Source organism: Limulus polyphemus, unplaced genomic scaffold (assembly GCF_000517525.1).
Source record: "Limulus polyphemus unplaced genomic scaffold, Limulus_polyphemus-2.1.2 Scaffold2346, whole genome shotgun sequence".
Classification (NCBI taxonomy): domain Eukaryota; kingdom Metazoa; phylum Arthropoda; class Merostomata; order Xiphosura; family Limulidae; genus Limulus; species Limulus polyphemus.
In genome coordinates, this window is record NW_013667956.1 from 46,435 (window position 1) to 57,772 (window position 11,338).

General features: G+C 29.1%; 1 protein-coding gene across 5 annotated transcripts in view; it reads left to right on the forward strand.

The window, feature by feature from the left end:
* LOC106466691 (deleted in autism-related protein 1 homolog) overlaps positions 1 to 11,338 on the forward strand; it is a 28,308-nt gene that overhangs the window by 12,281 nt on the left and 4,689 nt on the right. For 3 of the 5 annotated variants that reach the window (XM_022394763.1, XM_022394764.1, XM_022394762.1), the window contains 3 exons: positions 2,388 to 2,520; positions 4,281 to 4,520; positions 8,302 to 8,523. In XM_022394763.1, coding sequence (XP_022250471.1) covers positions 2,388 to 2,520; positions 4,281 to 4,520; positions 8,302 to 8,523 — 595 coding nt within the window. Of the gene's footprint in view, positions 1 to 2,387; positions 2,521 to 4,280; positions 4,521 to 8,301; positions 9,036 to 11,338 lie in introns of those variants that run through there. The other 2 variants (XM_022394765.1, XM_022394766.1) reach the window with 2 other exon arrangements.

Consider the following 11,338-nt stretch of genomic DNA (forward strand, 5'->3'; position numbering starts at 1 on the left):
ATATATATATATATATATATATAAATGTATAATCTCATGAGATATAAGTCTGAACATTTGTCTTTTCATGTTATAATTTGCAGTCATTCTAGAATGAAAAAGGCATAATTTATATTTATTTCCTAATTTTTTATGGTGGTTACGAGATCGGTTCAAATCAACCGAATCTGTAAAGAGATTCATTAATGAAAATAACAGATACAATATAAAGTTTTTTCTTGAGAAATGTTTGACAACTATCTTGACATTATAAAGATTTTGCATGTGAAATTTGAAAATGTTCTGATGCATAAAAGTATTTTTAATTTTAAAATGAAAATTACTTTGCATGTTGGATAGGCAAAATGCAAAAAGAAAAATAGGCAGGAGAAAAACTTTGCTTAACAACCCTTAAGACTTGACAAAAAAAATCTGATATTTTGCATATAAAAGCCTTGTAATGTTTATTGATAATCTGCCAAATTTCATGAACATGTGCTTCCTAATTTAAAAGTTATAGCATGAAACTATAACAAGCACAAAATGATTATGAAAGATTTAATCAATTAATGTAACAACTCTCAAAAATAATCAACTAATCGAAACTAGGGTTTTTGATTATTCTTATTTTTGATTATTTCAATTATCCAAGTAATTGAAATATTTCCGGTATGTTTGTTTTTTGTTAAACTCAAAGCTACGCTTTGAGCCATGTATGTTCTATCTATCTATCGTAGGTATTTAAATCTGATTTGTAACATTATAAGTTTTTTATAGCCATCTCATGAGAATAATTGATTACTTTAATGTAATTGATAAATAAACCTGATGATTAATCATTGTCAAGTCCAATTCATCCAATACTCAGGAATGGCTGGAACATGCAGATTGTAAATTACTCCCACTTTACTAGATATAAAAGCTCTCACAACTGGGATCTTGATGATCTTTATTTGAGTGATAATAGATACTCCATCTAGTTTTGAAATAATTCTCAGTAATGGATCTGTAGGAAAGCAGGTAAACAATTCAACCATGAATATCTTATGCCAGTTATGAACAATTGTAGTGTGTTATTATGTGGACTGCATTTGGTATGGGACATATCTGTGAACTATGTATATATTTAAATAGTCATGAATATCGGGGAATTATAAATACAGTTTCAAGAGCTGTGGCAGAATTATGGAGTTGGTAGAATAATGCAACCTACCATAAAATGACTAATGAGTGGTTTCAAAACAACATTGTAAATGTGGAGAAATGACTTGTCTTGAACCAGATTTTTGTACCCTAATATAATATCTCTACAACCATCTGCAAGTGTTAACTTGAAACGTTAGATGATGGACTTCTTGTAATTACCAACTGGCAGAACTATTGATACAGTAATGGAGTAAATGCACCAGATACTTGTTGAAGCCAAGTTCAGAGCTTACCTTACAAAACAATAGCAGTTATTAAACCAAAGACATTTCCATGATGTACTAGGTTCTCCTTTTATGACTCCATTTCTCATTGGTTTTCACAGGGCAGCGTGTGTGTGTACACTTTATTCAAAGATTTGTGAGCCATACTTTTAAGTAATTGCTCATATAAATACTGCTTTAAAGTCACGACAAACTAAGTTTGAACCTCTGTAGGTCTTAACTCGTAACTTTACAGTTTTATTAAGCTAAAAGTTTGTGTGTTTATATTAATTTTATTTTATTTTTTGTTTTTGATTTTGTTCTCTTCATTTCACTGGAAAAGAGTGACCCGATTTAAATAGTTTTACTATCTTCAGCAGTTATAGTAATAATAAAATGGTTACTTAAAACATTTTTAAACATTTAAGTTTATAAAATTTTCTAAGTGTAGAACACAAAAGATAAAGGGAAAAACATTTTTAGAACAATAAGTATATATGATATTCCACATCTGAAACATAAAAGGTTTTTATGATGGTTTAAAAACATTTAAACAGTTGAAGAACAGTATAGCTATAAAAATGGATCCAGCCATTTTATTGAAATCAAAAACAGAAAAATTATCACTAAAAAAGGTGAAATGAAAAGGCAAAAAACCTGAACTCTCTTTTTTATAAATAGATAAATAATATATATATTGCGCAAAGAATTAAACAGAAATATTGCATATGATTTACTAAACACATTCTGAGAAAAAGAGACTAAAATAACAGTAAAAATTATTTTTCTTATTAAACTATAATGCACTACTTCAAGTGCCATTTAACTCTGATGATGACTGTAATCTAAAAGTTAGCTACATATGTGAAGAAGCTATACATTTATACATACTGTTTGATAATGAGATGGTTTTATAAATATCCCTTTTATTTTCTAAGATATAAAGTATAATTTAATGATAACCTTCAGATCAGACAAGATGTTTGTTTTTCTGAACAGAACGAAGATCCCAATTGGTACTTCTTGTATACAGAGTTCTCTTACAATAGCTTTTCAGTTACAAACGAAGGAGAAGTCTTACTGACGGATCTACAAGATATGATTATTATAGACAAAACATTATTTACTCAAGGTATGTTTTATTTATAAAGTTTTAATTCATTCACATTCCTGCTATAAATCTGACAATTAGATCCTAATCATCAAGGTCATATTTGAAAAAATATATTTTCAACAATTAATCAAGCTTCTGTATTATCTTATCTAGACCTCCCTGATTAGTTCATAAGTGAGTTTGAATATATTGTGCTTTTTTTCATGTGTTGATCTTAGATTGTTTTTTCACTTCAAGATTGTATGTAGGGTTTATGTAATGCACATGGTGTTCTTTTGTCCTGTTCTAAATAAAAACTTTACCTTTTTTTAGTTTTAACCATTTAAAGTTCGAAGTTTCAGATGTTTTGAACTAAGTAATCACTTTTCTCTAAATCTGCTAGTAAACACAATTTAAAATTTGCATCCAAGGATTTAAGTATCATCATTAGTAAATGAACTGCCTTGTTGGGTCAATGTACGAAAGTACTTGTGATGAACATACTTGATTGTGGTCTGAAATGTTGTAAACTTTAATGATGAAAGGTTATCTGTAACCTTTGTCATTGGTTATTTCCTTGTTTTATGAAGTGAAGGCATAGCTTAAAAATACTGTGTAGGTCAGTACTCTTTGTTTTGAGGGATCCCACATTCTAAAGCTTAAAATCTATTGTGAACCACTAAAACTTTATTAACATCCATTTTAATTATTTCTATAATAACAAGAAGTGAAATAATAACTCAAAAGTGCTATGTAGGTCAATACTAAAAAAAAAATTATAATTCATCTTGATTATCACTTTTGTAAGATGACGTGAAGACGTGGCTCAAAAGTGCTATGTAGGTCAGAACTCAAAAGATAAAATTTGTTGTAATTACTTCTCCTATAATAAAATAACGTAGGATCTAAGTTTGCACCTAGCTTACAATATTAACAGCATCTTGTAGCCATTTCATACTGTTTTGTAGATCTTTGAATAAAGCATTGTTACTTTTGAAACCTACTAAACCTTAGCCATTTAAAATTATCTTAACTAACTAATATGTAAACATGTGGTTTATTGCTGCTTGTTGCCAGTGGACACCCTTTGGTTAAAGAAATAATACAGTAGGCCACTTTTGGTCATACATTCTATCCAAGAATACATTGACACAGAAGTGTTATTTAATATTTTATTCTTGTTTTGAATCTTGAATTTTGAATTTTCCATGATTGCATTACTGTCAAAATACTTGGTAAACTTAGAAATATATATATATACATATATGTATGTATGTGCATACTTATATATACACACACACATTGAACATTATAGCCAACAATACTGTTAATAAAACATTAGATGAAAGCAGAAATTGAAATAATGTCTTTCTATGGCAGATGATATATGTAAAATGGATCAATTCCCCCACCCCCTGATGCATTCTCAAACAGAACATGTGAAATTTGTGAATCTTATTTTTTAAGTTACATGCTGGTTTTTCCAGACTATATTTAAATGTTTATTGTTTTAGTTTGTTTTAGTATTTTAAAAATATTTATATAAGTGGGTTAAATATGATGGAGTATAAAAAATAAGTCTAGACATACATGTGCATTAACATTTATTTTAAAAGCACAAACATGTAACATTCTAGAATCTCATGGACCTGAAAGTTGATAAAGCATTCAATTCTAAAATAATTAAAATGCCAAAATAAAGGTACACAAAATTGTATTTTTATGTAATCACTTTTGTTTCCTGAAAGTATAAATGTTCAATCTATTTCTGTCTTAGTTGTCTCTGTCTTTATTCATAGCAGTGGGCCCACATTCAACACAGAGTGAGAGACTATGCAATGAAATGTGTTACCAAAAATTCACAAGAGACATCATGACAAGTGAATATGTTACAAATGTATGTTCCCAGGTGAAACACTATGGACAATTAATGTTTGCTATAGTTTGTAAAGAGATTCTTTCTGATCTGGAAGAGCACAAGACAGGAGGATTCTTCAACTATGATGGCAATAAAGTTCACCAAAGATCAGAATATCGTGGTAAGTAAAGTTAGAAAATCGGGAAATGTGATCTAGTGAAAACAGACACTTCCAAGTTTTGTTGTAGAAATAATGGCAATAAATACTAATTTTAGGTTAGAGTTTTATCTGCAAGCTTAGATAGCAATATATCCTTTTTTTTTATTAAAGTGCTGCATTTATGTTTTGAAAGGTTTTGTTAGCAAAGCCTCTAGCATCCAGGGTTTACAAGTTCTGTGTATATCTGCTTAATCCCATTATTGTTGATGGAAAGTGTAGTCAGCCGAGAGTCGTATCCAAGTGTATCACTATATACGTTTGATTGTTTTTTGTAGAAACTTGCAAAAAATATTTAACACAAAGATCGCTTGCTTGCTGAGCAGAAAAGTAATGTATGTATCATCAAATCTCAATTAGTTCAGGAATTAAAATTAAGTGATCCTGCTGAAGCATTGATTTCTCACCTCGTGATCTCATATAAAGCTTTGTCAGCATACTAGCCATGTTGTGATTAGTTCTTGAAATTCTAAATACACTGATATATGTAGCATGCTAGTAGACTAATAAAGATGGAATCACTGACTGCTTCTTGTTGCTTAGACTTGCCAAGCCTAATTTTGGCAATTTTATTTTAGAGAAATATTCTCAATATCTTGCTCTAATCAGTGGTTCTTTCAGATTTTTTTTCTCTCCAAATAACTTGGGAAGAGCCCTTGTAAACAGTTTCTCTGTGCCATCAGCCAAGATTCACTTGTATAATCAGTTCCTCATAGCAAGTTCAGTTTTATTGGTTATTTTCATCCAGTTAACTATTTACACATGCTATTTATACGTTATCTTGTATCATATTTCTTCACATAAACTAATATATGTAGTCAATTAAAAAATGTTCGTGAAAAGAAAAATACAATACTTACATTACAATAACAAAATGGCTTTTGACAATGAGTTGTCCTGTACCATGGAAATTCTACTTTTCAGTGCTAATTTAAAACCCTCTACCACTCACTGTATTTTTTGTCAATTTCTGTCTCAACTATCTTGTTATTATGACAAACTTTATGAACAATAAAAAGTGTCCCTATTAACATTAAAATTTCATTATTCTTCAGTTAAAAGATTCATAATCCTTTAAATGTGGTGGAAAATCTTGAGGAATGAACAGCTGTGATAAACTTTGGTTTCTGTTATAAGGTTTTTATGAGTTTATTAGTGGATCTTTTGTACTTTCATTTGTTAACTAATAGGGAAATTCTCAGAATATGTATTTTTCAAAACCTAATGCTCTTCTTAATGATTTATTCATATTTTTGATGTGTATGATAATTATTTTGCATTATACTTTACACCACTACAGATTTTACAAAATTATTTGCAACTTGTATGATAATGAAATGATAAATGAGAAAATATTGTTTATACTTAAGCTATATGACACAGTGGCCATGAATCTGGGAAAATTTAAAAAACTGTTCCAAATTCTGTAAATATTTAGGGAACCCCCTTTTTGATGTCAGAACCATGCTATTTTATTATGCTAATTATTGGTTTACCTTAGTCATTTACTTTGTTATTTTTCCTTGTGATAATTATCTTCTTATGTTACATATTAGAGGAGCTTTTAGCTCCGTTCAAAGTACAGGCTTTCCTCTCTTCAATTATGAAGGTCTGTCAGAGCATATTTGTCAGTGTGCGTGTGCAGTCCATATAGAATGGCAATATCCATCATTTTAAAATCAACCACATGAAGGTAGCTGGTCAGCAGCAACCTACTGCTATTTCTTTTATTATATGTTATTTAGTTATCTATTAATTAATTAATTTTTCCTTTCTTTAATTAATTATTATTGCTATGTATTGTATGTTTACACCCAGTTTCCAATGTAAGTAATAAAGAATTGTGTTTTTAATATAAAGAAATGGTGATCAAAAGTGCTAACTGCTGCTACTGTAGCAACAGGGCAAAAAAATGTGAGTTCTGTCTAGCATCAAAAACCTGTTATGTAATAGTACAAACTAATCAAATTGATCTTTGTCATTAACTATTACATTGTTAAATAACACAAAATCAATTAAAGTTATTATCAGAAATTATGAAAATATTGACATTTTTAACAGTCAATGAAAACAAAAGCTACAAATACTTAACAAAGGAATACAATTCATAATCATAGAAGCTCACCAACTTAGGCAAGTTATAGTCAGACTAAAATTTGGATTTTATATATATATATGTATATTTGGGTCTATTAATACCATCATCAACCTACCTCAGCTTCACCATCACACACCACACATACACTTTTGATTGTAGCCCTACTAATAATTTATTATTTGCTATGCCTATGACTCAGATGATTATCTTTTTAATGTTGTATGATATAATTTTAAAACAGTTAAGTTAAGCATTTTCTTAACAGTAATCGGATTTAACACTGTTGTTTCGTTTTGTCATATTCCCAGATATTAATCAATAAGCTTACTAATTTACTATCTAAAATATTTATTTGGTTGACACGAAGGAATAGGCCAAGTCTGATATTTACTAATTGCAGAACATTATAACAACAGGACAAACAAATGTAAACTTAATTTAGAATCAATAATTTAGTACAAAATTGCACAACTTAAGTAAATCGCTTTTTATCTTCTCAAAATAACTAAAAATGAATTAAACCATTTGTAAGAATTCAACAGAATATTAATTAGTTATTAAATATAAACAAAATTGTGAGAGTTTAGATTTAACTCCTCTTTACTGGGGTTCAATTCCCTGTGGTGGACAAAGCATAAATAGCGTATTGTTTGGCTTTTCACTAAAACATATATAATATTTACATTCCAGCTCTCCTGTCATCTCAATAATATCTAATTCATTATATTTAATGATAGGTTAGATCAAAACTTTGTTTATAAATGGTAACATTTTATTATCTATAGTCAAGTTACAAGACCCTTGTTTTAAGATCTTATTCAGTAGTAAGTGTGTTTTAAAATTTATATTACACTTTATTACCATATTAAAAACTAAAAAGGTTTGTAATTAGATCCTTTTATAAAAAAAAGTTGATATGGTGTGTGTGTGAGAGAGTAAGAAAATCAGGAGTTTTTTCTGGAAGGTTGCAGGGAAATATGTGGAAAGAATGGCCAACCTGTATGAGTTTTGAAGTTTTAGGGTCACTTTATTTATTTTAATAATTTGAATATTCAAAATGACAATATGCCAATGTTACAAGCATTTATAAGGTTTTATTTTAATACAAAGGCAGTTGATGGATGACTGCTAGTTTGAACATAATGTTATTATATAGCCACATAACAGATGAGATAAAAGTTAATATCATATAAGGGTGTTATTGTGATAAGCCATTTTTTTCATGTTGCCTGTTCATACTATAGTAGTAAAAACAAAGTAGGACTTTTTTAAATATTGAATGTAATTTAAGCCTTTTATTAACCATGTCACTGCTGTCGTCTCAAAGCCACTTAAGTCCATTTTTCTATGATTTATGTTTTATGTGGAAATGTTCCCGTGATTGTGTTGTTCCAGTTTCTGTCAAGAACGTGCATGTGTCTTCCAATTATAAATTATACATTTTTCACATGATCTAAATCTTGTAGTTCACATAACTGAATTTGTGTAGTTTCAAAACTATGTATATGTGAATCTGTAAAAGTGGGCTTTTTTGACATGGTGGGGGATGATATTTGAATTCCTTGCTTTTTTTGTAGAGGGTAATGCTGTGACAGTAATAATGCTCTTAGATTAAGCTAATTGTTTATACTTGCATATTTCTTGTAGGCCTCCTCCATTCACCACCTGAAAAGGATAAAGATAATATTGAAGAACTCCTGCGAGACTGTGTACAAGAGACATTAGCTGGAGGAAGAAAGCAAGCTGTGGAAGAGTTACAGGAAACTTTAGATAAATATCTTACTTATAATGATATTGATGATGAAAAAAATGACAAGAATGATGATGATGAATCTGAAAAAGATGAAGAAGAAGGAAATGACATAGAAAGTGAGAATTACTGATGCCTATTGGATGGGACATTGTCATGTTTTAGTATTGCCTTATTGGGAAGTACTGAGAGGGTTTCGAGGTTATTTGCACATGAAGTATGTTAAACTAGTTATGTCAATTTTACCTGTAATCTTGAAATTTGTTACTGTGTTCATTTGGTGTAATGAGCATATTTTATGTGTTAGTTGAGACTTGTGGGATACCCCTCTATATCTTGCTCTGTTTTGTGGTTTTCTTTTCTTTCTTTTTTAACAACTGTAGACCACAGTCTGTGGTATTTGATTTTCATTCTGATCTGATGTATAAAGTATTATTTATACACAATTTTTGCCTTGTTTCATTACATCCACTTCTTTTTTTCTTCTTTTTTTTTGTGGCCGAGGTACATATGGATGCTGTCTTAATACTCATTTTAAATGTATTTCTGTAGAAACAACCATTGTTCTTGTATAGCAGTTTTCTTAGCTATAAGGTATCAGTTTGAAATATTTTCTCTTTTTTTAGTTTGTTGTTATGCATACATTTATTTCATTATAATACTGTGATTAACAAGGTTTTATGCATTATAAACTTTTGGTTATTTGCTATGAACAAATTAGTTTAGGACATCGTGATTGTTTTCACATGGACATAAATATTAATTTCAAGTAGGTGGATTGCAGTCTTCCTATGGATCAAAATTTGAGGGATTCAGTTTTATACCATTGAATGTTGTTTAAAAAAATTAATTTTTACTGAAAATATGTTATTAAAATATCCAAAGGCACCTATCAAGATATATAGTTATGTTCAATCTGTTGTGACACAGTAATTGTTTATCATTTGTGAATTGTATTTTTTGTGTGTTTTGGTAGATGTAATGAGCTGCCTAGTCACAGTTTTTTTTTTTCTTGATATATGTGTTTGGTCTTCAAGTAACTATTTTGGGAAGTATCTGTACTTCTAAAAACAAAGTATGATTTTTAGAATAATGATTTCTAAAAAGAAAAAAATTGTCTTTCAGTGAATATAACTGACATGTATGAGAAATAGTGTAACCTGAGAAACAAGTGAACAACCCAAATTCATTCCTACAGTTGTTATGGTGTGAAAGCTTTTACAAGCTGGTGAAGCGTGATTATAATTAATTATACTTGTCATAAGACATTAATATTAGGCCTGTTATAAATACATTAAACTGTAATAGTATATATTTAAAATATAAAAAAATATATGCAATATTAAGTAGTTGAACAATAAATATGATTTATTAAAAATATGAATAACAGTTAAAATTTAGATACTTAATTATATAGTTACATCACCTCCTGATGGATGGCACCAAAACATGTAGTCTCTTTTGATGGCAGTGCCTTGGTTTTAATAAGTTATTTATTGTGCAACTATTTATTGTTGTATATGTTTTCAGCCTGTTATATTTTTTAAGACTGAATTCTTCATCTAGTCCCATAGGGATTTTCTAGAATTAAGAAAGTGTATAGTAATAGTATTCCAACCGTGCTATGTTTGGCATATCCATTGCTAGTGATGAACTTCATTCAGTCCATAGCTCATCAGGCTGACTGGGACATAACAACAACAGCTGTGGTCAGAACACCATTTTTATAAACCATTTGTTACAATAATAATTGTATCATATAATAAACAACAGAGAAAGTTTAAAGGACTTTAAAAAGTTTTACATATTTGAATTCAGTTTTTCAGCTGTTTGAGATTAATATTTTTAATAAATGTCAAGAATTTGTTGCTGTTGATACAACCATTGGAAGATTATGATAATAAAAGTTTTGAAAGTTATAGAATTCAACTGGTTTTACATGTTTAAGTGCTTTTACTGTTTTAATTTGATACTTCATGAATTGGCCTTGCATGTATAACTTTATTACTTCGTTCTGGTAGGTCTCTTAAATGTTAACTGAAAATAAAAATTAATAATACCTAAAATAAGTGCATGTAGAACATTCATGTACCACACACCCTTGGGTTCCCGAGTCATGTCGGAAAAAAATTCATAACATTCAACTTTTATGAATTCAAACATTTAATTTTGGAGTACAGCTTTTCATATACGTGGAATTTTTTTTTTCAAAACAAAAAATATCGATAGATTTTGGGAGTCCACAAAAAAAAAAATTTAAATTAGAAGGGATCCTTGAGTTATTAAAGTTTGAGAATCACTGCTGAATAGAGATTTCCATAATGAAATTCAATTTCACCACAACATCAGCATTTTCCAAGATAAAATTAAAATGGTACATTCAAAAAATTAGTTACCTTGACATATTCTGGTTGAGTTAAAAAATTTCATTCTGTAGATTTTTTTTTTTAAACAACATATGTATTTTTAAAATGTATTCTTCACAATTTTCAGTAGCTGTTCAGTGTAGGATTTTATGTATTAGTTAGTTTCTAACAAATTGCATAATATATTGTGATAGACAATTTCACAGGAAATCTTTGTTGGCATTTATTATGTAATAAAACCAAAATTGAAGCTTTATGTTTTAATCACTGGTGATTGGCATAATTTCGTAGGGGATGTTTAGGATACAGATGTTACATAAGGTCCCTCTGTAGATCTACAATCTTGTTTTCTAATCTTTTCCAGATTTAACAAGTGAAACGCTATAACAGTAGTTGATTAGCATAATGATTTTTAGGAATAAAGGTGTTAAATCCCTCTTCAAATCGAAAAAGTTTTATGAGATAATCAGTCGGAAGCACTCCTTAATGATTAGCCATCTGATATTTATAGTTTATGAATATTGTAGTAATGTGTGTATTGTTGTATTCGTAGCTATGTTGTTAATTA